The following is a 27,536-nucleotide window of genomic DNA, read 5'->3' as shown; positions in this document are numbered from 1 at the left end:
TTTGTTTACCAATCAAAGCTTCCAGAAGAGTGTCTTTGATCAGATCAGGCATCTTCATTTTCCCAAAAGGTCAAAAACATATTGTTCTCTTTTTTTCCTGAGCCATGCTATTCTTGTCCCTCCTGTCTTTGTCTAACATCTTCAGTCTCAGCTTCTGAATTTTCTCAAGCCTTGAGCTACTGATTCTTATGAAGAAAACACTCTCTGAAAAGAATCTGCAAAATGACCAGCATCATTTGTTTAAAAGGGCCGGATATGTTCTTGCTTTCTCTAATTTATGTTCTTTTTGTTTCATGTATGTATTGTCTCTTTCAAGCCAATGATGGATATATATTTTACATTCTGCTTTGGGACTTTCTGACTAGGTTCCATGTTGAAAAACTAATTCACAATTGAACAGAATGTAGAAATTGCCATTTATTTTGAAGCTTCTTGAAATGTTCCGGGCAAGGGGTGGGGTGTTCAGGCATCATTTTTTTCACTGTCTGATAGTGGTCATTCCGCTGACTACATGTGCTGTGTGCATTTTGAGTAACCCAGGCTGTTTTTTTTCTGTTTTGTTTTTTTTGTACTGGAGGACTTTTCCTAATTTTCAGTTTGTTTAAATCACCGCATACCTGTGCTACTTCATTTTTCAATAATCAAAATATAAATTACAAATAAAAGTAAACATCTAAATATGTTTAAAATATTTTGTAGGGTTGAAATCTAGTATTTAACAGAAACAAGTTGTCTTTACATAAGAGCCTTTAAATATTTATATCCTGGCCCTGGCCGGTTGGCTCAGTGGTAGAGCGTCGGCCTGGTGTGCAGAAGTCCCGGGTTGATTCCCGGCCAGGCCACACAGGGGAAGCGCCCATCTGCTTCTCCACCCTTCCCCTCTCCTTCCTCTCTGTCTCTCTCTTCCCCTTCTGCAGCCGAGGCTCCATTGGAGCGAAGATGGCCCGGGCACTGGGGATGGCTCCTTGGCCTCTGCCCCAGGCGCTGGAATGGCTCTGGTCGCAACAGAGCGATGCCCCGGAGGGGCAGAGCGTCACCCCTGGTGGGCGTGCCGGGTGGATCCCAGTCGGGCGCATGCGGGAGTCTTTCTGACTGTCTCTCCCCGTTTCCAGCTTCAGAAAAATACAAAAAAAAAAGTAAATAAATAAATATTTATATCCTGTGACCCAGTAACTCCATTTCTAAGATTTTTCAAAAGAAATGAGAGACAGCAATAATTCTTTTTACTGTACACAGATTAAAAAAAATTCTCTTTACATATAATACTCTGTGGGAATTTTTAAGTAGTCTACTTTTACATAATGGACATTTTGCATCTATCATACATTTTGTTGTCAGATATTTTAACCACCTGAGAACACTATTGTATAATGCATTGGAAAAGAATAAGGTTAAAAATTGTTTGGCAAGTTCTAAGCTATGTAAAATCTAAAAGCAGCAGATATGCAAAGTAAAATATTTTAATTTTTGCTACCTATCAGTGTGATGTTAAATATAAGGTTTTTATATTTATTCTCCTTAATATACATTATAAAATGTATATATTTACAAAATTGGAATATCTTACCTTGGTAATCAAAAAATTTACTTTTTTAAATTTTTTATTAATTTTTAATTTATTGTGTTTACATGGATTCAAGTGTCCCGCTGAATATAACTCTCTCACCCCCACCCTTGTTTCCCTTTTTATACCCCATTTGCTCCCCTTTTCCTAATTCCCTCCCCCCCTCTTTTCTTATACTGTTATAAGAATGACATTTAAGAAGTAAAAGATTCTCATCAGCAATGTAATGTGGACTGAAGTTTAAATTTTCTAACAGCTAGGCGGTTCATAAAGGGAATTATAAATAATAGCATGAAACAATCCTTATGGACAATTGGAGTCCTGAAAGAGGAGATGGGAATTCTTAGATGGGTTTAGTGAACAAAAGTCTGGCTGAAAGGGTTGTTCAAGATTTTGCAATTTTATCTTCAAATATATAAATTTGGATTAAAAAAGAGACAATCAAATAAAGCAAATACACAAAGATTTGTGATAAAGTTATTCAGAAATGTGGAAATCTGTGTCACTCATCAACTATTTATTTATTTATTTATTATTAAGTGAGAGGTGGGGAGGCAGAGAGACAGACTCCCGCATGCACCCTGACCGGGATCCACCCAGCAAGCCCCGTATGGGGTGATGCTCTGCCCATCTGAGGCCATTGCTCCATTGCTCAGCAACCAAGCTATTTTAGTGCCTGAGGCAGGCCATTGTGTGATCCTCAGTGCTCAGGGCCAAGTTGCTCTAATGAGCCATGTCTACAGGAAAGGGAGAGTGAGAGAGGGAGAGAAAGGGGAGGGATGGAGAAAGAGATGCTTGCTTCTCCTATGTGCCCTGACTAGGAAATGAACCCGAGTCTTCCACATGCCAGGCTGATGCTCTATTGCTTAGCCAACTGGCCAGGTCCTCATCAACTGTTTATTAATCACCTCTTCATGTGCTGGCATAGCTAGATTAAAAACAGTGATAATTTAAGAGTAGTTGATTATTCATACTCAAATAATTATGAGTATAGTTCAAGAATAAGGAAACTGTCTTTACTTCTCTTTAACTTAAATTACGTACTGTGCTCTTCAGAGCCTTTTTAATATCTCCGGGACATCATGGCCCGTGTAATGAGAGTATAGTAGTTGATGAGTCACAAGTTGTTTGGACCTTTCGTTTTGTAATAGTCTTTATCTTGCAAGAAAAATATTTCTATCAAGGCAAACTTAAGCTCTTTTACCTTTAGGGTAGCTATTTTCTGCATGGTTTTCATTGTACCACATTCTTATGTCAACTAATTCCATTAAGGGGACTATCAGAATTTCTATCTTTTAAATTGTTTCAAAGGGACGGCAAATATTTTTATTGATAGAAGTGAGGTTTGGTGGTGGTTTATTTCTTTATAGAAAACATATACTTAGGAAAATCTTTCCTTTACCAAAAGCTCATGAGGTAAAAATGCCAAATATATTTGACTACCTTGTGTAATTATTTTTTTAACATTTAGCAAGAATGAATGATGATTTCAGAAATATTGTGTAAAACTTTATAAATGAAGCCTAATAGAGATAGTGGCCATTTTGCTAGACCAACCTGTCTAAATCTCCCCAGAGCAAGATTCTTTCTGCCTGAAAGTTTGTATTTAGGTCTGAGCTCCTTATTAAAGAACATTGCTTCAATGAAAAATTCATAGTGATAGACATCAGTATTTGTTCTTTAATAAATGAACATCTTAATGATTACAAGTTTGTTACAATGTAAGTATATCAGAAACATTTTAACATTTTTTGTGTGTATGTGAAATGTAAGAATAAGAAAGTGTTTGAGACTTGAGTAAATATTTATTGTACCAAAATACAAAATGAAAAGAAAAACGAATAACCTGAAGTAAATGTTTGACAGGCCCTGGCTAGTTGGCTCAGTGGTAGAGTGTCAGCAAGGCATATAGAAGTCCTGGGCTTGATTTCCGGTCAGGGCACACAGGAAAAGCGACCATCTGCTTCTCCATCTTTCCCCCTTCTCTTTCTTTCTATCTCTCTTCCCCTCCTGCAGCCATAGCTCAAATGGTTCAAGCAAGTTGGCCCCAGGCCTTGAAGATGGCTCCATGGCCTCTCCTCTGGTGCTAAAATAGCTTGGTTGCTGAGAAACAGAGCAGCAGCCCCAGATGGTCAGAGCATCTCCCAATAGGGGCCTTGCTGGGTAGATCATGTTCGGGGCACATGCAGATTCTTCTCTCTGCTTCCTCGCCTGTCACTTAAATAAATAGATAGATAAATAAATAAATAAATAAATAAATAAATAAATAAATAAATATCATTCAAAGTAAATGTTTGAGTTATAAAACCTGACAACTTCATTAATTTTAAATTTTATGTTTAGAACACTTAACTCAGTTTCAGAAAGTGTGTGGTTTAAAGTTCCTGATTTGTTAAGAATTCCTGCATTGCTCAATACTTTCAAATAAACCATTGCCAAATTTAAAATAAATGAGTTGTTTTAAAAAAAAAAAAGTCACTTGCAAGAAATCTAAAAATATTTTCAATAATTTGATACCTACAATATTGATTTTGGTGTATGTTACGGGTAGGAACCCCCAAAATTAAATGTCTTCAGTTTCTGAAAGGCACTGAAATATCCCCCAAATCACTCCCTTTATTCTCAGTGTTTGTGATTCTCTTTGAGTACTGAAGAGAACCTGGATCGGAATATACAATATCCTTGTATAGCCTTGCCACTGATGCTGTTCATTGATAGTAAAAAGATGTTACTGTAGCATAACAAAAATTGTTCTGAATTAAGAGTACCAGATTTGCCACCAAATAACTATGATTTCAAATGAGTTAACAATTTTTTTAAAACTAATAGGTGTTATAAAGGAAGCTAATACCTCAACGTTTGATTTAATGACCACGATCAATAAATGTTAATTGCTTTCTCTCAGCTCCTGTCCACACAATGTGCATTTAGTATCTCTCAGCTGTTGTCATGAAGGAGAGACAGTGCAGGAAGGGGAGTGACTCTACCACAAATTATCTATACTGAGGTTAAAAAGTCAAAAGGTATGAAATAGTATAATCAAAATCAACAGTCAACTTCCTGCCCGACATCTCCTCATTTCCACCCCTGGGTCACAGAGCTGATCATTTTTAAGCCTTACTGCTTTTTTCCCATCTGGTGATGAGCTCATTTGTGAAGCTGCTATTTATCAACTTCAGACATTACCTTTAGATTTTCTGCTTTGATAAATGAAAACATATTTCACTTCCCTCCCTCTTTTCAATATAATTACATGGCTATTCTTAGGGTTTTTTTAATTGGTTACAATTTAAAAAGCAAAATCACTAGCAATAACAAAAACAAAAACACTTATCCATCTGTTGCCAGTTTCATAGATATCTCTTGCCTCCTCGTTTTGTAAAATTAGGACATTAACACAGCCATATTTCACTCATATCTATTTCTGCTTCCCGATACCTAGTGGCTTTAGTTGGGTCATTCATTGTCAAAACTGGTAACACTTAAATTCTATAAATATTTTTAAGTCTTCTGTGAATTCTTTATAAAGTGAGTCAACTTGCACATCAAAAACTTTTACAGCCTGACCTGTGGATAAAGCGTCAACCTGGAAATGCTGAGGTCACTGGTTCGAAACCCTGGGCTTGCCTGGTCAAGGCACATATGGGAGTTGATGCTTCCTGCTCCTCCCCCCTTCTCTCTCTCTGTCTCTCTCTCCTCTCTAAAAATGAATAAATAAATAAAAAAAACAACTTTTACAAATGGTGATGTAAATGCTGCTCATTAAAAAATGAGAATTTATCCTATAGTTATAGCTGTACAAATGTATATTTTTTTTCTATCTTAATGGAGAATATTACTAGCCTAAGTTTTAAATGCATCTACCATTTTGTATCCCAACTGCCTTTATTATGCTTATGTTAAGTTTTTACAAGTTATCAATTGGAGACTATGCTATGAAATCACTCTCTCACCACTACCCACCAGATTTGTTTCTGCCTGAACTTGGCCAGTAAGTTTGCTTCATCTTGGAATACACTAAACAGCTAGTCTGAGTACTGTAATTCTCAGATTTTGAGCAGTTTCTCCTTTGTAAATTTCATGTCATTGTATTTTTCTTTTATTTTCTCTCTCATTTTTCTGCAGCCCATTTTTATAGAGGCAAGGAATGTAAAAATCTCAAGTTCTTGCACACCTAAACATGCCTTTATTCTGCCCTATTTGGTTGATAATTAAATAGATATGGGGTACTAGATTAAAATTTATTTCCCTTAGAATGTTGAAGGCTTACTTTATGCTCTTCTATAATCCAGTATTGCTAATAATTATTGTACAATAAGCTGACTGCTTTTGGCAGAGAGTTTTTGTTTGTTTTATAGTCTGATTGTTCATTTATTACTTTTATTTTCTCCCTGAAAGCTCTTAAAAATTTTTGTTTTATATTCTAAATATTAAAAGATGTTTTGGTATGAGTGTATATATCTGTATCCTTAATTCATTCAGATAAGATCGTGGTAGTTTGTTTTTCTCCGAAAACGTGTTCTTTGGTTGCTATAGGAATTATTCACTTTATTTTTAAACTAATTTTATATTACTCTTTCTCTCCTTATAACTTCCTTTAAGTCAGATATTATACCTGCTATACTGATCCTCCATGTCTCCTTTCTTTGCTTTTATGTTCTCCCTATCTATTCTCCCTCTGTTGTTCTTATTTTATACTCTAGATTCTCTTCTGGCTTTATCCCCACCAATTCTATCTTTTTCCTTATAAAATATGTATGTGTGTATGCTCACAAAAAAAATGTATTTGGAACTTTAAATTTCCAAGACTTCTTTCCTTTTCATTCATTTGCTTCATATAATACCATGCTCAAATTAATAATTTGACACAATTAAAGAATCTTACATTGAAACCTACCTTTTCTTTTATTCAAATTTAATTTTAAATCATATATATTATGTTATTGTGATTTATTATTCTGTTATTCTTTGCTACAAATACAATTAGATCAATGAGTACCAAGTGTTGTTCTAGTTCACTACTGGCTATAAAATTTAGGGCAGCCATTTATATTGTGTCCTAGTTTCCATAGCTATAAAAAATAATAATCATTTACCTAATCTTCCAGGCTTGATATTAAAATCAAATGTGAAACCTCATTAAAAGCATTTCATGCTGTATAACTACAATGTATTATTTCCAGAAAAAACAACAACCAGCATATAGTAGAACATTTGGAAAATATGAATTCAACACTAATTGACTTATTCTAGAAAAGACCAGTAGTAAATCACAGATGACTGTCACACATTTACAAGAGTGAGATTTGACTGGTCATATTCCAATCAGAACACGTCTGTAACAAAGAATTTTGTCAAAAGTGAAGTGGGAATGTCATTCTATAAATAATGGTATATTTCAATATTGTTTACACTGGGTATTTTCTTATGTTGTTTGACAAGGACATTTGACTCATGGCTTATAATAATAAATGACACCATTCTAGCCTCCTGGAAAAAATAAAAAAGGAGAAGCAAGTCTTATTGAGTAACCTACATCATAAGCTCACCTATTGTCTTTCCAGAGATATTTTATTATTACATATATAAATGCATTTCCTTTTTTTTATACAAATGAAAGCTTACTAAATAAACTTTGCTGCTCCTTAAGTTGTTTTATTATTATTATTATTATTATTATTATTATTATTATTTACCAAAAGCACATTATGGGCATAGTTCCATATTAGTACACAAGGAGCTTCTTGAATATTTTAATGACTCAAAGAGCTTCAGTGGTTGTATGTGCTGATGATTCTCACCAGGCCACTGCTGATGGACAGTTGTTAATATACTTGCTGTATAAAAGTACCCAATAAATAATATTATAAAGTTTGAGTGAGTTTTTTTATGTGTACACCCCTATGTGGTCACTTTTAATACAGGGAATTTCTGGATGAAATATTAGATGTATTATAATTAATTTTTTAAAGAAATTTTAGCCTGATCAGGCAATGGCAGAGTGGATAAATGTGAGCTTGGGATACTGAGGATCCAGGTTCGAAATCCCGAGATCTCCGGCTTGAGCACCAGCTCATCTGGCTTAAGTGAGGGCTCACCAGTTTGAGCATGGGGTCAGCTTTTATTTTTTTCTGCATAGAAATTTACAGGATCAAAAGACTCTTGCCTAAATGTTGCTGAAACAGAGATACCAGGCGAACATACTGTCTTGTGGCTTTATCACTCAGTCTCAGCCATTGTAGGTTTTATCAGTAAAAGTGATGTTTTCTTTGACTTCACTGGAGTTCATTGTTTTCTAATGAGTTCTGTGAATTCTGTATGTTGCTCTTTGACTAAGGATTTTCAAATTTACCATTATCTTTCTCTACCTTGGAAGCACAGCATACATTTTAAGATTTCTCCTTACCATCTGCCTGGTAATTCCTTTCAATTCTCTTTAAATTTTGTATTTCCTGTGTCTCAGCCATCTTCTTTGTCAGTTCTCTCCTGTGCGTTACATTCTCCAGTAACTTCCTGGGGTGGTTATTTTTTTGGATCTTGTATATTAAAAGTCTATTTAGGTTACTTGTCCACCTGATTGTTCGGAATATAGGATTCTTGGTTTAAAATACAAAGTAATTTTTCAGTTATCTTTCTGCTTGTCAATGTGGCTATTGAAAAATCTGAAGACCTGATAACTCATTCTTTTCATGTGACAATTGTTGTTATGTCTCTACATAGCAGCTTCTAGTATCTTTTTTCCCCAAAGTGTTCTGAAATGTCACAATGATTTACTGTTCAGGGTCAACTACCTTACTGGATACGGGGAGGATCTTATTAATCTGTACTTTTATTCCTTTTAATATTAAGAAATGGTCTTATATTATATTTCATTATATTATACCATATGTATAATGTTATACATGCTAGGGTATATGTGACTCATATTGTAATATAATATATCTAGTCTATATTAAGTGTAATGTTACATATCACTATGTAAATTATGATTTTAACAAAATAAACAAGAAGAATAATATTAAAGGGGCTTGTCAGTTTAGAAAAATGCATATTGGCTACTTGCAGATGAGTTAGGCCTACAGTAACAATGTTCTCTGAACAATATAAATGGTATTTCTTATATTTTCAAAGTATTTTGGCAAAAAATTACTGAATTGTGTCTTACCCATGTACACACACATGCACATACATAAGTATGTATTTGTATGTATGTATATGAAATGTATTCTGCTACTTCTTATAAAGCATAACTTATAATTGGTATGGCCAATAATAAACAAACATGTAAGTATTTACTGTGGATTTTCCACCCCTGTTTTCCCAGATGACATACAACCTAAACATGACAAAAGTGTTTAGTACGTAAATATTTGACTCCATATCTGTGACGTTAAAAAGAAGACCTTCGATCACTGTTAAACACAGTGAGGAGTGGAAATAGCATTCTGCGAATAACATTTCTTTATTAAATAAACTATTATATTACATCTTGTGCTTGAAACACATTTATCTTTAGTGTTTGAAAAGCTGAAAAACAATTAGGAATTGTATTACATTTTTTTTCTTTTAGTTGTTGCATTTCAATTACTGGAATAATTTAAGAACTAGCCTTAACCTTCTGCGAAGTTATTATTCAAGATTGGTGTTGTTTCTTTATCTTTTTTTCAGCATGTAGTGACCTGGAGTTCAGGGAAGTGGCAAACAGGTTGCGGGACTGGTTCAAGGCCCTTCATGAAAGTGGAAGCCAAAACAAGAAGACAAAAGCATTACTGAGGCCTGAGCGAAGCAGTAAGATTTCTGAATTTGAAATGTGCCATTGTCTTTGATATGGGCTTTTATTTCCAATGAGTCACTTAGATCAAAACACAAACTTCAAAGTTTTTCCTTCACTTAGATGCTGAACAAACAGCAGAACATTGTTAGTACTTCGAAGCACACCTAGAATATTTTGCAAGGAATTAAATTGTTTGTGACTTCTCTGATTGGTGGAAAGAGGAATATTCCTCAGAGATAGCATCTAGCCTTCAAGTTGAATTGAAAGACTAGGAATATTTTTCTCATTGTATTAATAAAAGCGGTAAAGAGTAAAACAATATAGCATATAAAGGTAAGAATTTTGGAACACTTAGATTTTCAGAGAGCATATTCAGTGCCTCCTCCAAACCCCAACATTTGCTTTTTCATGATTGCTTTGCAGATATATCTACTTTGGCCCAACTATGATGGTAGACTAAAATGATATTTTCAATGACACACTGAAGATTAAATGCATTAAAAAGAAGAAAAAATAAGAGTTATATGAATCTTATGTGATCCTTTCATCATCTGTATAATACCTCAAATTGGGTTTTACTTCCTTAGAAATACGAAGTGCAAATTGAAATAAGGAACTTGAGATGGATAGTTGAATGAAATTTGCATTTTTCAAAACAACTTTTATATGATTTTATTTCCAAATAAATATTTATTGTGTATTTAATGCATGTGAAAGGAAGATATTGAAATGTGCTTAATTTTAGGGAGTTTTCAAAGCTTGAAGCATTTCATCTAAAATAAGACTAGAGGAGATAGGAGAATAATTGTGAGCAGCATCTTGTGGCTGACAAAGTCCCAAGTATAGTCCTTTGCATATGGTGACATGACACATCCACTCTCACTTGTGATCTTCAAATATCAGTTTCTAATAAAATCATTCACAGAATGGCACAGTCACTCATAACCTACATTTTCTAAAATGCCTCATTTGTTTTCTTCTTTTCAAGGAATTTTCCACAATGTCATCCTTTTGTATTTAATAGTTCTTTTTATTTAGGCTATCACCAATAGATAGAACAATTATCTTTGATTGTGTAGTGACTATGTATGTATGTTTCTTACATCAAAGTGCAGAAAGAATTTATAGTATTTTCTCTACTCTGTAGGAGTGTATTATCAAAATGCATAATAGTTTGACACATAGTATTTATTAAATAAAATACAAATTAGTAGAATTAACGAATACATGAAGCAAAGAAGCAATGAATATCCCATAATTTAATCATTCAATTATATCTCTAGGGATTATTATTTCCTGTTTCAATTATTTTCTTCTTGATGATCTATTCTGCAGTTAATTGACATACTTTTATTTCTATGAGAAAAAGTTAGTTCTATGAAAAAAATTCCACACAATGGAAGTAATGGGTCAAAATATGCATGCATTTCAAATTATAAGTGATAATTAATATTGCCAGACTACTTTTGCAAGAAAACTTAGGGCATTTCTAAGTTCTAACAGGAAACCATGAGAGTTAACTTTAGCCTTCATCCCAGTTATCAAAAAAAACCCCAAAAATTATTTTTAACTTTTCCATTCTTGTGAACATGCTATATTATATGTTGTTAATAAAATTTGTGTTTGTTTTTTAATAGTGAATCTGAACACAAAGTATTGGTTGAGGAATGTATGCACAGCAAAAAATAAACAATGTCTTAGCTCAGGCTACTAAAATAAAATATAAACTATGTGTATTAATTACTGGGCATGTATTCTCAAATTCTGGAGGCTGGAAATTTCTAGATACAGGTGCTGGCAGATTAGACTCTTAGTGAGTACCCTCTCCCTGCCTTGTAGACAGCATTCTTCTCAAATGGCAGAGACAGAAAGATCTCTCCAGATGCCTTCTTATTAGGACACCAATCCTATTATTAGGGCTCTATTTCATGACCTGATTACCTCCAAATGCAATTACTTTGGGGGGGTGGGGTAATATGTGATTTGTGGGAGTGGACACAATTAAATTCATAGCACACACACACACACAAACACACACAAATCCCATAATAAGTTATGTCAACTTATATGTTTAATTCTGAGAAATATATATTAATGACTTCTGTTATATTTAATCAAGTTTTTCTAAGGTTGTTGGTAATATTTCTACATGCTTTGGCTGCTCTAATTTTTAGAACATATGGGTTTATTTCTGTTCTAATTCATTAATAAATTATGCTTATCACTTTATGTTATAAAACTATATGCTACTTACTGCATTTTAGCACATACATTACCATATCTGATAGTAATATTACCACTACTACATTCAATTTTATTACATTTGCTAGATATGCTTGCTGATATCTTATTGACAATCTTTACTGATTATTAGACTGAAGTGTTTTTCTTATAAATGTTCATAGTTGAATTTTGAACTTTCATTATGATATTGAGCAGATGTATTTTTTAATAATTAAGAAATAATAAAATTAACCTAAAGCACAGAAAATTGTTCTGAAAAGAGACATCATGTTGTTCATTTACGCATATTACCCAAAAGACAAAAAACAAACAACTCTTCTTACAAACCTTTATTAAAAGCAAACCAATAATCTAAGAAAATTTGTCATTTTAACAAACAAAATCAAATTTTAGTGTCAATATAATATTTGATACTAATTTTAAAACATATCTCATATAGATAAACCCTTTACATATTAATCAGCATTGTCCATGATAAATAACATTTGGGAGAAGCATTTTATATATTTTTTTCCTTGTACATTTTTGGAATAGTTAGTCATTTTATTTTAGAATAACACTCTATTTTCTAACAAAATCATATTTTGTAAACCTTGCAATCCATGTTGACTACTATATCATTTTATCTCCTAGTATTGTCCTACTTATATACATTATAATTTTTAAATATAGTAATTTTAACTTATACATAAAACTATTAGGTGGATAATTTTAAACTGTTATACATTCTCATTTTTTGATTAGCAGAACTTATGCATTTTACGTTTTTATAGCCATACACTTATAAAATTATAACCTTTCAATGTGGCAAAAGGAACATGTTTATTAATAAGCCCAAATATATACAACTTAAAATATAAACTATAAAATTAGTTTTGACTACAAAAATTAGAGATAAAAGTATATAAACAAACAAACAAAACTTTAAATTTGTTTTATTAAAAGAAAGTGAAGGAAATAGTGATTTAGCCTATGATTCTATTAACATTATACTACAAAAATATTTTTTTAGGCTTTTTTTCAGTAAGTATATGTTGGCCTGACCAGGCAGTGGTACAGTGCATATAGCATTGGACTGGGACATGGAGTACCCAGGTTCAAAACCCCAAGGTCACCTGACCAGGCGGTGCGCAGTGGATAGAGTGTCGGACGGGGATGCGGAAGACCCAGGTTTGAGACCCGGAGGTCGCCAGCTTGAGCGTGGACTCATCTGGTTTGAACAAAAATTCACCAGCTTGGACCCAAGGTCGCTTGTTCAAGCAAGGGGTTACTCGATCTGCTGAAGGCCCATGGTCAAGGCACATGTGAGAAAGCAATCAATGAACAACTAAGGTGTCGCAATGCGCAACAAAAAACTAATGATTGATGCTTCTCATCTCTCCGTTACTGTCTGTCTATCCCTGTCTATCCCTCACTCTGACTCTTTCTCTCTGTCTCTGTAAAAAAATAAAAATAAAATAAAATAAAAATAAATTAAAAAAAAAAAACCCAAGGTCCCCTGCTTGAGCAGGGACTCATCTGGCTTGAGTGCAGGGTCGTTGGCTTGAGTGTGGAATCATAGACATGACCCCATGGTTGTTGCTTTAACCCAAAGGTTGCTGGTTTGAGCAGAAGGTTGCTGACTTGATCAAGGGGTCACTTATTCTGCTGTAGTGCCCCCTCCCCTGTCAAGGCACATATGAGAAAACATTCAATGAACAACTAAGGTGCTGCAAGGAAGAATTGATGCTTCTCATCTCTCTCCCTTCCTGTCTGTCTGTCTCTTTGTCTCTGCCTCTCTCTCTCTCTCTCTCTCTCTCTCTCTCTGTCAAAAACAAAATCAGTATATGTTGTGCCATTATATCTATATACTTTGATATTTTGTTTTATTATTTAAATCTCCAAAAATGAAAGAACAGAAGTTTTATACATAATTTTTCTTTTTTAATATGGTTGTATTTGAGTGTCTGTGTATCTATCTTTTGAAAGACATATTGTATTAATTTTTGTTTGTTTGTTTTGAGAACATAATCACATGCAAGCATGTGCAAATTCCTCAGATTAACAGTCTGGCTCAGATTAAGATAATGTCTGACTTTTGCTTTCCTACACACAAAATGCGCTACTCAGTCAGAGAAAATGATAGTTACTTACATCCCCAGGGTAAATGAATAAATGAATACATTTTAATTTCTTCCAAAGATATTGTTTACTTTATGTCATGCTGTCTTCATATTGAGAGGAAGATTGAATTTGGAATCAGACAGCTTAAAGACAATGCCCCATTTTAATGCAATCAGGAGCCTTCTAGGTATAGCAGAAGACTTTGCTTTTGAAAACAAAGGTTTATAAAGTTAGAAGATAGATTTTCTTTTCTTATTGCAAGTAATAAAATGAAAGATACAGATCATTGCTTATTTAGTTCATTCCAATTATTGAGACATCTGGCATTTTTCTTTGTTTATGAAGTAGACAAAATAGCTCTCTATAATAAAATTTAATTATACACTTTAGTATTACTAAGGTATTATCTTAATATTTGGTTATTAGAATTTTGTCAAATTATGTATTTTGTGTTTAGCTAAATGCATGTAATCCTATATAAATTAAAACTATAATTATAAAATAAAGGTGGTAAGTGAATAATATAATAAACTTGTTTTGTTATATTATTCTGTCCTGGGAAATTACCCAATGGAGTCACTAGACATCAAACTTTTGATGAGCCTTTAGTCTTTTAGAATTATTTCTTTTCCCCCCAGTATGTTATGGATAGTCCTCCATCAAATGGTGTGTTATACTGTTTCAGCTGAGAAGTCAGCTGCCATTCTCTCTGTTTCCCTCTGTGGGAACATGTATTGCGAGTTTTTTCCTTGTCATTTGTTTGGAGCAGCTTTCCTATGATGTGACCAGGTGTTTTTTTTTTTTGTATTTTTCTGAAGCTGGAAACGGAGAGAGACAGTCAGACAGACTCCCGCATGCGCCCGACCGGGATCCACCCAGCACGCCCACCAGGGGCAACGCTCTGCCGCGACCAGAGCCACTCTAGCGCCTGGGGCAGAGGCCAAGGAGCCATCCCCAGCGCCCGGGCCATCTTTGCTCCAATGGAGCCTCGGCTGCGGGAGGGGAAGAGAGAGACAGAGAGGAAGGAGGGGGAGGGGTGGAGAAGCAAATGGGCACTTCTCCTATGTGCCCTGGCCGGGAATCGAACCCGGGTCCCCCGCATGCCAGGCCGACACTCTACCACTGAGCCAACCGGCCAGGGCCGTGACCAGGTTTTGTTTGTTTCTTTCTTTGTTTGTTTGCTTCGTTTACATTCCTGTTTAGTGTTTATCTCTATGATTTGTTTTATTTCATTAATTTTGGAGAATTCTCCATCAACTCTGGAAGTATTCTGCTCACACAAATTAGGGGATACTTAATCGCTTTATAATAATTTTGAAATATCCCCTAATTTTTGTGAGCAGTATATTTCCTTCTAAAGGACAGCTGTTTTCTTTTCTTTTTCTTTTCTTTTTCTTTCCTCTGGGTGCAATGTATCCTCACCACAAAGTGACCAGCAACTTAAAGCTTTGATTCATAAGGGATGTAGGAGAGAAGATATAAGTGGGCCTTTATACTTTTCTCAGCAGCTGCTTCTGTTTCTCAGGTGTCTTTCTTAGGTCTCTTACTCTGCCCCAAAATGTCCTTGAGAGCACTTGGTGAGATCTGTAGAATAAAATCCACTTTGTTTTGTGACTTAAAAGGATTATTTACTGTCATGCTTGTCCACGCTCAACCTTTATCATTTCATTGAAGAATTTAGCTGAATTTTCCTTGTTAGCTTCTATCTATAGCAGAGGTTGGAAACCTTTTTGGCTGAGAGAGCCATGAACACCACATATTTTAAAATGTAATTCCGTGAGAGCCATACAACAACCCGTGTACATTACGCATTATCCAATAAAAATTTGGTGTTGTCCGGAGGACAGCTGTGATTGGCTCCAGCCACCCGCAACCATGAACATGAGCAGTAGGAAATGAATAGATTGTAATACATGAGAATGTTTTATACTTTTAACATTATTGTTATTTTTATTAAAGATTTGTCTGCAAGCCAGATGCAGCCATCAAAAGAGCCACATCTGGCTCACGAGCTATAGGTTCCCGACCCCTGATCTAGAGTGTTCCATCCCGTCTCTTCTTTAAGACTTACCTGTTCTTAGATTCTTGGTGATTGCATTGCCCTGGACACAGAGTCCCTGGCAGGTTCAAAAACAGGTGTGGTTTTGTAGATAATTCAAAGTATTCTCATTTTTAGTATGAAAACAATATTGTTTTAACCTTCTACTCTCTGAGTGAAAGCAGGAAGTCCTTCCTTCATTTTTTTTTTCATCATTTAAAGATATTATTCAACCTTTCTTGGCCTCTAAAATTTCTAAGATGCCAAAGTATAATTGAATCATTGTTTAATTATGATGTGTCATTCTTTTCCTGCTGATTTCAAATTTGTGTTTTTCTTTAGTTCTTAAGACTGTGATTAGGGATGTCTTTCTTTTGCATGTTTTGCTTGAAGATTGTTACATATTTTTAATCTGTAAATTTAAATATTTAAGCAAAACTTTTACCATTATTTTCTCAAGTTTTTTCTATACTATCATTTCTTTCTCTTTTGTGGCTTCGATTATTTGTGTGTTCTACTCTTTAATATTATTATCTAGCAGTTCCCTGAGGCTTATTTCTTTTCTTGCTTTCCTTTACTTAAACCATTGCACTTGATCTATATTCAAGTTTACATTTTCTTCTATAAACTCATTTCTACTGTTGGATCCATCTAGTAATTTAAAAAATTATAGGTTACTTTGTTATTTTGTTCTTCAATTTTCATTTAGTTCTTTCTCATAATTTCCATTTCTCTACTTACAGTTTCTATCATGGCAATTATTTTCTTTTCCTTCAGTAAGGTAGTTATTTTAGTTGTTTTAAAATTCTGTCTGCTATTTCCAACAACTAGGTCATCTCATATTTGTTCTTATTGGTTTGTCTCTTAAGAATATGTCCTATTTTCCTGGTGCTTCATATCTTTTGTAATGATAGATGGTGTCCCAGATGTTATGGTTATTAAATTGGGGACTGCTTTGTTATGTTATTTTAGTCCAATGAGAGGGGTTTTTTTTGTTTTAGCACTTGATTAATTTTGTTGGGCTCAAAATGAAAACTATATTTCTTGGGTGCAAGTTCTAATCAGCTCAGATTTGTCATCTCTAGTGGAGGTGACTTGAGTCTACAATGTGCACATGTGATTGATTGGTCATCCAAATCTAGGGCAAACAATATTTAGCTTTCTGGCTCCCTTCTCTCCTGGTTTTCTTCCTCATTCTTCAGTGGTTGTTACCAATTTTCTGACTGCCCAGCCTAGAATGCCTGCATTCTTTATTTACCAGTGTCCTTACTGTCTTTTGCTCTGCCAACTTTATCTGTCCCCAGGCTAAAAACCAGTGAGAAATAGGAAATCGTTTTATGTAACTTTCCTCCTCAAAGTGTGAATTTTCCACCAGAAAAGTACTTGCTTCTTATTCACTCTTCTGGGTTTTTTTCTGTTTTTTGTTTGTTTGTTTGTTTTGTAAACATTTTAAAGACTTATGGGCAGAAGTGTCAGTCCAGTAAGTGGCATTCACCCATGACGGGAAGCAGAATATAAAATGACTATTCAAATGATGACTTGAAGAATAGATTTTTGTCTTATTTGTGTTTGAATCTACAAGTCCTTGGAGCATATATAGTAGGTACTTTATATTTTATTAACTACTCCTGTTTCTCACCAAGTATTAAATCTTCATGATTAAGAACATTACTTCAACCACTTTGAATATGTTTTGAAATCTACATTCACTGAGTTATTGCTCTCATTTGAATGATTTGACATTGACTTGTTAATCTCAGTTCTGCTAATATAACTACTGCTTAAGCAAATGCAATTGTTAAAATAGGCTTGCTATTTCATATGATTAGGAGGTGAACAGTTGTATGCCTACATTCTAGAAGTGAATAAACTTATTTTCTATAATGGCTTAAACATTCAGAGAATGTCGAGAGATACTTTTTCAATTATAATGATTTTGTGTTAGCTTCTACACCAATCTTAGATTTTCATACTTGCTATTTCTTTTGTCTGGAATGCCCCGCTCCATATTCTCCAATTACTCATAGTTTTACTTTTATATTTCTACTAAAATATCCTGTTTTTAGAGATAGTATGGTGGGAAGAATTCTAAAGATGGCCCTTCCCTGGTCATCTTTTTGGTCCCTGGTTCTTCAAACAAACCTTGTTCTAGGTACTAGTGTGAAGGAATTTTATAGATGGAAGTCAGTTGCCTTTAAAATATGGGTAAAGGAGGATCTAAAATAATAAAGGGATGAAAGATTCCAACAGAATTTATAAAGAGGGTTTCTTTGGAAAGAGCTCTGCTTTGATTTCACAACTGTTTTAAAAGGTGATGAAGATGCTTTCCTTCATTTCAAGTAGAGGGAAGGGTTTCAACAGAACCAGCCAGAGTTTTATATGTGCTATATGACAGGTAGGTTATGGCCTGAGTTTCACCAGGAAAATCTAAAAGACAGAGATAGCTGTAAACTGCATACTTTTTGGTGTCAAATTGAAGGAAAGTCACTGCTGTTTTGGAATTGTGTGTCTGAGCAAGAAATATAAGCATAGTTACTGTAGAAAATATTTGAGCCATATGAATAAAAACCAATGTAAATTCTTCCCAAGAGAGTCATTTGGAATAGTGAATAAACCCCAGCAGTAAAATTGGATCACCAGATATCCAGGGACTAAGTAGTTGTGGTCAGCCAGACAAAAATATCACATATCACAGGAAATACAGTTGAAGCGCGGGTGCTCTGGGAACCCACTGCTTGTGACTGGTGTCTGAAGTGGGGGCAGTCTTGTGAGATCTGCAGTTACTCCCAGTATGTAATGTCAATTTAATTGCATTAAATAGTAGGACACCCCTTTGTTGTCCACAGGAAATTGTAGAATTGTTTGATAAGAAGAAATAACACATTTGTGTTAGAAGTATTATGCACAGAGAACAATTTTTCCTTAAAAATAAAATAGATTTTTTTCTCATTCTTAATCACTCAAAAAGCGAGCAAACATCATAACAAAGTACTATGGGATTTGTGACATATGTAGAATTAAAATGGATAACACCAATGGCGGGAAATGTGGGAGAGTTTAAGTATATTCTGGTTTCTTATAGCATATGTCAAGTGATAAAATATTGTTTGAAGGTAGGTGGTGGTAAGTTAGAACTATGTACTATAAACCCTAAGGCAAACAAAAAAATATATATATATATATATCATTAATAAACTATATTAATTTTTAATGCTAGTGTAATAGATTACCCCAAAGTTTAGTAGCTGAAGAAGCACAAATTTTTTATTTTATTGTTCTGTAGGTCAATAGTCTTATACAGGTTTCATCACACTAAAAACAAGGTGTTTGCTGGATTGTAAGCCTTTCTGAAGGCTCATCAAAAAAAACTTTTTTTTTTTAATTAGTTGTGGTATTGACAAAATTCAGGTCCTTGCAGTTATAGGACAGATTCCTCTTTGCCTGCTTGTTATAAAGTGAGACTTCTGTCTCAACTTCTAGATACCATACCACTTGTATTAGACTTACAGTCTTCCTCTTTCGTCTTCAATGAAAACTGTTTTTGTCTTATTTCTGTCTGACTACAGCTGGATAAAGTTCTTCACTTTAAGGTTTATGTAATTAAACTGGTCCTATCTAGAAAATACAGAATTATCCTCATTATTAAAGCTATCTGATTAACAACTTTAATTCCATCGGTAATCTTAATTTCCTTTATATTTGCTTTGTCTTATTTATAGTGACTATATGATAGCACTATCCACAAATTCTCAAAGTCACCAAATTTTATCTATTTGCTCTAAAAGTTCAAAATAAGACAGGAAAAACCTTTTTTATTCAATTAATTTTATATTTGTGTATGGACAGGATCATATTAAAAGTATTCATTTAATTTAGAATATCAAAATTTTATCGCTAGTCCTATTCTTTTCTGTTACTTATCATTCTGATGACCCTTGTAACATAATTTTATGTATGCCATTCAAATAACATAAACTCACTATATTTTTATATTCAAGGCAACGTAGATTGTTTTTTTAAAATCTCCACATTATCAAGATGAAACATTAATGCTCAGATGTATTGAATAACTTAAACTAGTAAGGGAGCAATAGAACAGAGGCAAGTAACCTGAATACACATCAGATACCTTGACATTATCTATCTAAAACATTATTACATTTCATCAAATTGATTATTCAGCAGATAAGTACTCTATGAGAATTTAAGAACCCTTTAACATAGAAGGTAAATGCTTAGTTCTGTTCAGTCTAACATTTGTCAACTATCTGTGCATATCCCATTTTCTGGAATATTCATTTTTTGCTGATGCTTGGGTGGTAAGATATATTCTTCCCAAAACAGAACTACAAAAGTTATTGAAAGGTTATAAGTACTTTTCTTTTGCTGTATAACTGACAAAAATAAGAAAGAATGTGTAGAAACTGACAAGAATGTGTACATGGTACATCATAAAAGCTGGGCAAAGATAATTTTTAAATTTAGGTTTTAGGCTCTGACCAGTTGGCTCAGCAGTAGAGTGTCTGCTCGGCATGTGGAAGTCCCGGGTTCGATTCCTGGTCAGGGCACACAGGAGAAGCAACCATCTGTTTCTCCATCCTTTCTCTCTCTCTCTCTCTGTCTCTCTCTCTCTCTCTTTTTCTCTTTCCTCCCTTCCCACAGCCATGGCTCATTTGAGCAAGTTGGCCCCAGGCACTGAGGATGGCACTATGGCCTCACCTCAGGTGCTAAAATAACTCAGTTGCCAAGTAACAGAGCAACGGCCCCAGATGGGTAGAACATAACCCCATAGTGGGCTTGCTGGGTGGATCCTGGTCAGGGCACACACAGGAGTCTGTCTCTCTGCCTCCCTGCCTCTCACTTAAAAAAAAAAAAAAAAAAAAAAAGTTTGATAATCTAATCATAGTGAACTCAAGCACTTGTAAAGGTGTGATAGAACAATCCCATAAATCTTTCATGTGGGCTAGTCCAGTTACTCCTGATGGCCTCCCAGCTTTTACACTTGTCCCCACAGAATACATATGACAGAGAGTGTTTCCATTTAAAGGAAAAGTCAGATCATGCCACTCTCTGCTTTTAACATTTCAGTCTTCTTCATTGCTCTGAATAGACGGCCCAGAGCGTTGGTTTGAATCTAAGACTCTGTTATCACGCCACTGGTTCTCCACCACTGGTCTCTAAACAGGAAACACTGTTTGGTGAGTCGCTCGCTGCTGGCCTTCTGCTCACTTTCTCTGAGCATTTTCACGTCTCATTTACCCCAACACAGAGCGAGCTTTCAGGCTGGTTAAATCCCAGAGCAGTCTTTGCTTTTGGTCTGCACGGCTGTACACTAACTATCTTTCCCTCGGGGGCAATAACAGGACTACTAAAAAGTAGATAAGCAGATATTCACCTGGAGATCAAATGTCCATCTTTCCTTCTTGTACATACTGAAGACTTTGCTAGAATTTTTTTCGAGTTTGCCATGCTAAGCTGCAGAGGACAAACCAGTTGAGTCCCTTCTCAGAAAGTAGGAGAAGGGAGAGGATAGCCTCCTTTCACTAACTCTGAACGCTTATTAAAAGGTAACAGCTCTTCTCTCTTCTTCTCATAGCTTTTATTCATAAACATAGGTTTCTCATCATTAAGCTTCTCCATTTTCCAAAAATGAGATTGGGAGGGAGGGTGTGGTTTTGATAAATACCAGAAATCTCATACCAAGAACTCAGTTTCTTTGAATAGTTATGCAGAATTTAGCACGTTAGTTTTCTACAGGTCGCTTCTTCATGTAATCACTGAGCATATGACAATTTCTGGTAGAAACAGTTTCATCCTAAACCTCAAACCATGCTGTTTTAAAGCTCCAAATAAATAAGGGATTTGTCTCCATTTTTCTACCCTGTATTTTCAGAACCAAGGTCAGGACCTGAAAAATAACTAGAAATTGAACAATTTAATTTGCCGTTGCTTTGTTTGAGTAGGAGAATTCTGTTTTCATTCTACAGTTTTACAAATAAAAATGTAAACAATGAAAATAAATGACTGAATTTCTTTCTCTATGCTTTTATGGCAATGTCACAAATACCTTTGACCTTATCCCCCACTGCCTAGCATGGTGGTACGCAGGCAGAAAGCAGTAAGTATGTTCTGAATATATTAACACCTTTCAAAAAGGTGTTAATAAAATTTTAAATTTGTCAAGTCCACAAATCTCCTGGAGTCAATAACCATTTAATTTTAAATCTCAGTATCCTTAAAGCGCTAATGATATTCAAAAAATTAAATCCTAAATAAGTACATCTTTATTTGCAATTATTCTTGAATTGTACCCTACACAAACAGCAGTCCCTGCTGATGGTGACTTTCAGATTTAACTAATTATTCTCTCTGTTGCTTTTAGGATTTGACACCAGTATTTTGCCAATTTGCAAGGATTCACTTGGCTGGATGTTTAACAGACTTGATACAAACTATGACCTGCTACTGGACCAGTCAGAGCTCGGGAGCATTTACCTTGATAAAAATGAGCAGTGTACAAAGGCATTCTTCAATTCCTGTGACACATACAAGGACAGTTTGATATCTAACAATGAATGGTGCTACTGCTTCCAGAGACAGCAAGGTAAGAGATGCGACACTTAGCCAGGCAGACAGTTCACCTGCAAGTCAAATTTTATCTTTTCCTTCTTGATTGAAATATTGCACAGTATATCCCTTGCATCTCAGTAGATGCTTTTCTAATTAGGTTGTTTAATAAAAGAGCAAAATAAGAAGTATGTTGAACAATATAATTTTGCTAGGGATGCAAAACATGCTAAATAAGATGAAAAATAGTAATTAATATTTTATATTAATGAGCTTCATTATCGTTTTAATTCTTAACCACCAAGAAGCACAAAGAGATATGAGAACATTGATATTAAAAGTAATCACTAAAATTAATTTGCTATCTGGATTGCCCATGGTGTAAAATAAATGGGTTTTTATCATTATACTATAGAATTTTAATGTTCTATTTTTGCAATCTTATTAAATGAGCTGAATAAACCACAGCATTCACCATAAAGTTATTTTACTTATCTGATTTTAAAATGACTTAGTTTTTCAAACTTTCAGAATCACTTCGCTTCAGAAAAATTCACTAGCAAAGACATTGTCTTGCTTCTCTGAAAGTGAGATAACCTGAACAGTCGGAATGATACTAATTCTCCACTCATTTTCTTTATTATGAAATGTTGATGTAATGCAAAACTAGAGGCATTCCTGTATAATCAATCAAATGATAATTAAAATTAAGAATATATAGGAAACTGACCCAGAAAAACTCACATTTTGATGAAGTTTGAGACAAAATAAGGAAAAACTGATATGTATATTTTGGTGCTAATTTTTTAAAAGCAAACTGGGAATTAGTCTAATGTGATACACCTGTTACTGTCACTTCATTTAAAAATTTTTGGAAGCTAATAGAGTGAACAGTCTACTTAGAGCTATATTAATATTTCTTAGTTTTTCATATGGGAAACTAACACATTAGGTAAGGCATTTTACTGTTTCAATTACTTTTTCATCTATTAGTAATAGTTTAATAAGTAGGGAATGAAATGATATTAATAAATGGTTTAGCAATGAGTCAGCAGCAGGATTTATAGAGTAGTTGAACTATTTATAAACCAGTTTAAGCAGTTTAAAAATTAGATTTGCTGTATTAAAATATTTTATATTATACACACACACAGACACTCAAACAAACACATTGTTGACTTTATTTTACATATGTGCTTCTAGGTGGTTGAACTTCCTAAAAAATGCATCCTAGTTTTAATGACTGTTATACATTGAAATCATTTAAAGAAGAAAAAAGTAAATCCAGGTAAACTGCCATAAAAAGACCTGTGGTCTTTTGTTATGATCATAGATATTATTTTAGTTATTCCTTGAATGTTATGATAGCATGTTTAAGTGCTTAAAGATGAACACAAAAATATTCTGTATCCATCTGAATGTTTCTTCAGAAATAAATACTTTTCTCTTAAAAAATTCCTGGATTCTGCAGTAATATTTGTAGAAGTGATTAAAGACCTCCACACACCCCCAAATTTTTTTTTGCTTTGTATGCTTTTCATTTTTTAAGCATTTTTCTTCCAAAGTGTAAAAATCTTTATAGTCATATAAAGACATTTTCAGAGATCATTTAATACATAGTAGAAATAATTAAAGTGTAGCCAAGATGGTAAAAGGATTTCTACAATTTCCCAAAAGCTTAGGGAAGTTTGGCTAATTATGTTCATCACTTTAATATGCTAGAAAATGTTACAAAGCTTTGTCAGGGTAACTGACTTTTTAAATTAGGCCATTAAATAATTTTGTAATAAAGAATAACTATTAATTTAAAAACATTATTCAGCCCCAGCCAGATAGCTCAATTGGTTAGAACATCCTCCTATAGCACAGAGGTTGCCAGTTCGATACCCTGTCAGGGCACATAAAGGAACAGCTTGATGTTCCTGTCTCTGTCCCGTACTCTTTCTCTCTCTCTTTCTTTCCCCCCCCTCTCTCTCTCAGATCAGTATATAATAAAACATTTAAAAACATTATTTAAATGTTTTTCTTATAAAATATCTCAACATGATAAAGGCCATCTATAATAAACCATCAGCCAACATCATATTAAAAGGCATAAAACTGAGGACTTTCCACCTTAAATCAGGAACAAGACAGGGTTGTCCACTCTCTCCACTCTTATTTAACGTGGTGCTAGAAGTTCTGGCCAGAGCAATCAGACAAGACAAAGAAATAAAAGGCATCCATATCGGAAAAGAAGTAAAGGTATCACTTTTTGCTGATGATATGATCCTATACATCGAAAACCCGAAGGACTCCACAAAAAGATTACTAAAAACAATAAACCAATACAGTAAGGTCGCAGGATACAAAATTAACATACAAAAGTCCATAGCCTTTCTATATGCCAACAATGAAATATTAGAAAACAAACTCAAAAAAATAATCCCCTTCACGATTGCAACAAAAAAAATAAAATACCTAGGAATAAACATAACAAAGAATGTAAAGGACCTATATAACAAAAACTACAAGGCATTGTTAAGAGAAATAGAAAAAGACACAATGAGATGGAAAAATATTCCTTGTTCTTGGATAGGAAGAATAAATATAATCAAAATGGCCATATTACCCAAAGCAATATATAAATTTAATGCAATTCCCATCAAAATTCCTATGACATTTTTTAAAGAAATGGAACAAAAAATCATCAGATTTATATGGAACTATAAAAAACCCCGAATAGCCAAAGCAATCCTAAGGAAAAAGAATGAAGCTGGGGGCATTACAATACCTGACTTTAAACTATATTATAGGGCCTATATTATAGGGCCACGATAATCAAAACAGCATGGTATTGGCAGAAAAATAGACACTCAGACCAATGGAACAGAAAAGAAAGCCCAGAAATAAAACCACATATATATGGTCAAATAATCTTTGATAAAGGGGCCAACAACACACAATGGAGAAAAGAAAGCCTCTTCAACAAATGGTGTTGGGAAAACTGGAAAGCCACATGCAAAAGAATGAAACTCGACTACAGCTTGTCCCCATGTACTAAAATTAATTCAAAATGGATCAAAGACCTAAATATAAGACCTGAAACAATAAAGTACATAGAAGAAGACATAGGTACTAAACTCATGGACCTGGGTTTTAAAGAACATTTTATGAACTTGACTCCAATGGCAAGAGAAGTGAAGGCAAAGATAAATGAATGGGACTACATCAGAATAAAAAGTTTTTGCTCAGCAAGAGAAACTGATATCAAAATAAACAGACAGCCAACTAAATGGGAAATGTTATTTTCAAACAACAGCTCAGATAAGGGCCTAATATCCAAAATTTACAAAGAACTCATAAAACTCAACAACAAACAAACAAACAATCCAATAAAAAAATGGGAAGAGGACATGAACAGACACTTCTCCCAGGAAGAAATACAAATGGCCAAGAGATGTATGAAAAGATGCTCAGCTTCATTAGTTATTAGAGAAATGCAAATCAAAACTACAATGAGATACCACCTCACACCTGTTAGATTAGCTATTATCAACAAGACGGGTAATAGAAAATGTTGGAGAGGCTGCGGAGAAAAGGGAACTCTTATCCACTGTTGGTGGGACTGTAAAGTAGTACAACCATTATGGAGGAAAGTATGGTGGTTCCTCAAAAAACTGAAAATAGAACTACCTTATGACCCAGCAATCCCTCTACTAGGTATATACCCCCAAACCTCAGAAACATTGATACGTAAAGACACATGTAGCCCTGTAGCCCCATGTTCATTGCAGCACTGTTCACAGTGGCCAAGACATGGAAACAACCAAAAAGCCCTTCAATAGAAGACTGGATAAAGAAGATGTGGCACATATACACTATGGAATACTACTCAGCCATAAGAAATGATGACATCAGATCATTTACAGCAAAATGGTGGGATCTTGATAACATTATACGGAGTGAAATAAATAAATCAGAAAAAAACAAGAACTACATGATTCCATACATTGGTGGAACATAAAAACGAGACTAAGAGACATGGACAAAAGTGTGGTGGTTACCAGGGGTGGGGGGAGGGAGGACGCAGGAGGGAAGGAGGGAGAGAGTTAGGGGAAGGGGGAGGGGCACAGAGAAAACTAGATAGAGGGTGACGGAGGACAATCTGACTCTGGGCGAGGGGTATGCAACATAATTTAATGACAAGATAACCTAGACATGTTTTCTTTGAATATATGTACCCTGATTTATTAATGTCATCCCATTAACATTAATAAAAATTTATTTAAAAAAATGTTTTTCTTATAAAAGAATGTTTTTCTGTTTATTCGATAAATAAAATTCTTAAGTTTACTATAACAAATTTAATGTAAGAAGTTAAGTTTTAACTCTATAAAATACTTGTTTTGTTTATTGAATAACAGAAAATTATATATCAGAAAAAAATAAATATATATGGAGAGAAAGGGGTGTATAATGTATTAATCCAAGTTTACTTAAAAATGCAATCAAGACTATAGTTGTAAAGTTTTAGAAATATCTAGAAAATAAAGTAATGGTATTATTTTAAAAATACCTTTCAAAAATGTAAAATTAAGGTTTATCTCAAGTATAATAAATGAGGTTGAGTAAATGTTCAAGCAAATGTAACACTCATAGGTTTCAAAAATTTTATGTTTTAACTTTAAGATACAAATTTGTGTTTGTGACTAATTTTCTGAAATCATGACAATTAAACACTACGTTATGGTTATAATTGTGGTTTGTAAAATTATTTTTCTAAGTAATAATGAAAGAATGAGTAGGAGGAATATTAATTGGGGATTTTGGTTACCTTAGGAGTTAATAACTTACACTCATAAAAGTACATTCTAAGCCTCTACTCTAAAAGTGTAAATCAGTAATTAGTTGTTATTTCATTTAAAGTACTGTTGTGAAAGATTCAGGAAAAGTAAAAGATACTAACTTTTATTCAGATCCAGCTAGTCTTCCATATGTATAAAATTATTTATTACTCAAATAGTGAAAATATTGTTATTCTCATTTTGTGTCAAAGGACTGAAGTTTATTGATCTTTAATAACTTGCATTACAGAATGAGTACAGAACTGGTATTTGAAACTAAAATTTTTTTACTTCTGCCTCAGTAACTTTAATTCTATATTTTAAATTTGCAAAATAATTATTAATAAAATGCCATAGAGACATCACTGCCTAACTTCTTGACAAATCCTATTCAGTACAAGTAACATCACCAAGTCTTAT

General features: G+C 34.0%; 1 protein-coding gene across 1 annotated transcript in view; it reads left to right on the top strand.

The window, feature by feature from the left end:
- Positions 1–27,536, top strand: part of SPOCK3 (SPARC (osteonectin), cwcv and kazal like domains proteoglycan 3) — a 348,806-nt gene that overhangs the window by 311,143 nt on the left and 10,127 nt on the right. Inside the window, exons 7-8 of the mRNA XM_066387709.1 lie at positions 9,233–9,352; positions 22,106–22,327. Coding sequence (XP_066243806.1) covers positions 9,233–9,352; positions 22,106–22,327 — 342 coding nt within the window. The remainder of the gene's footprint in view (positions 1–9,232; positions 9,353–22,105; positions 22,328–27,536) is intronic.

This window comes from Saccopteryx leptura, chromosome 1 (genome assembly GCF_036850995.1).
Source record: "Saccopteryx leptura isolate mSacLep1 chromosome 1, mSacLep1_pri_phased_curated, whole genome shotgun sequence".
NCBI classification, from domain to species: domain Eukaryota; kingdom Metazoa; phylum Chordata; class Mammalia; order Chiroptera; family Emballonuridae; genus Saccopteryx; species Saccopteryx leptura.
This window is presented reverse-complemented; position numbering and strand designations above follow the sequence as displayed.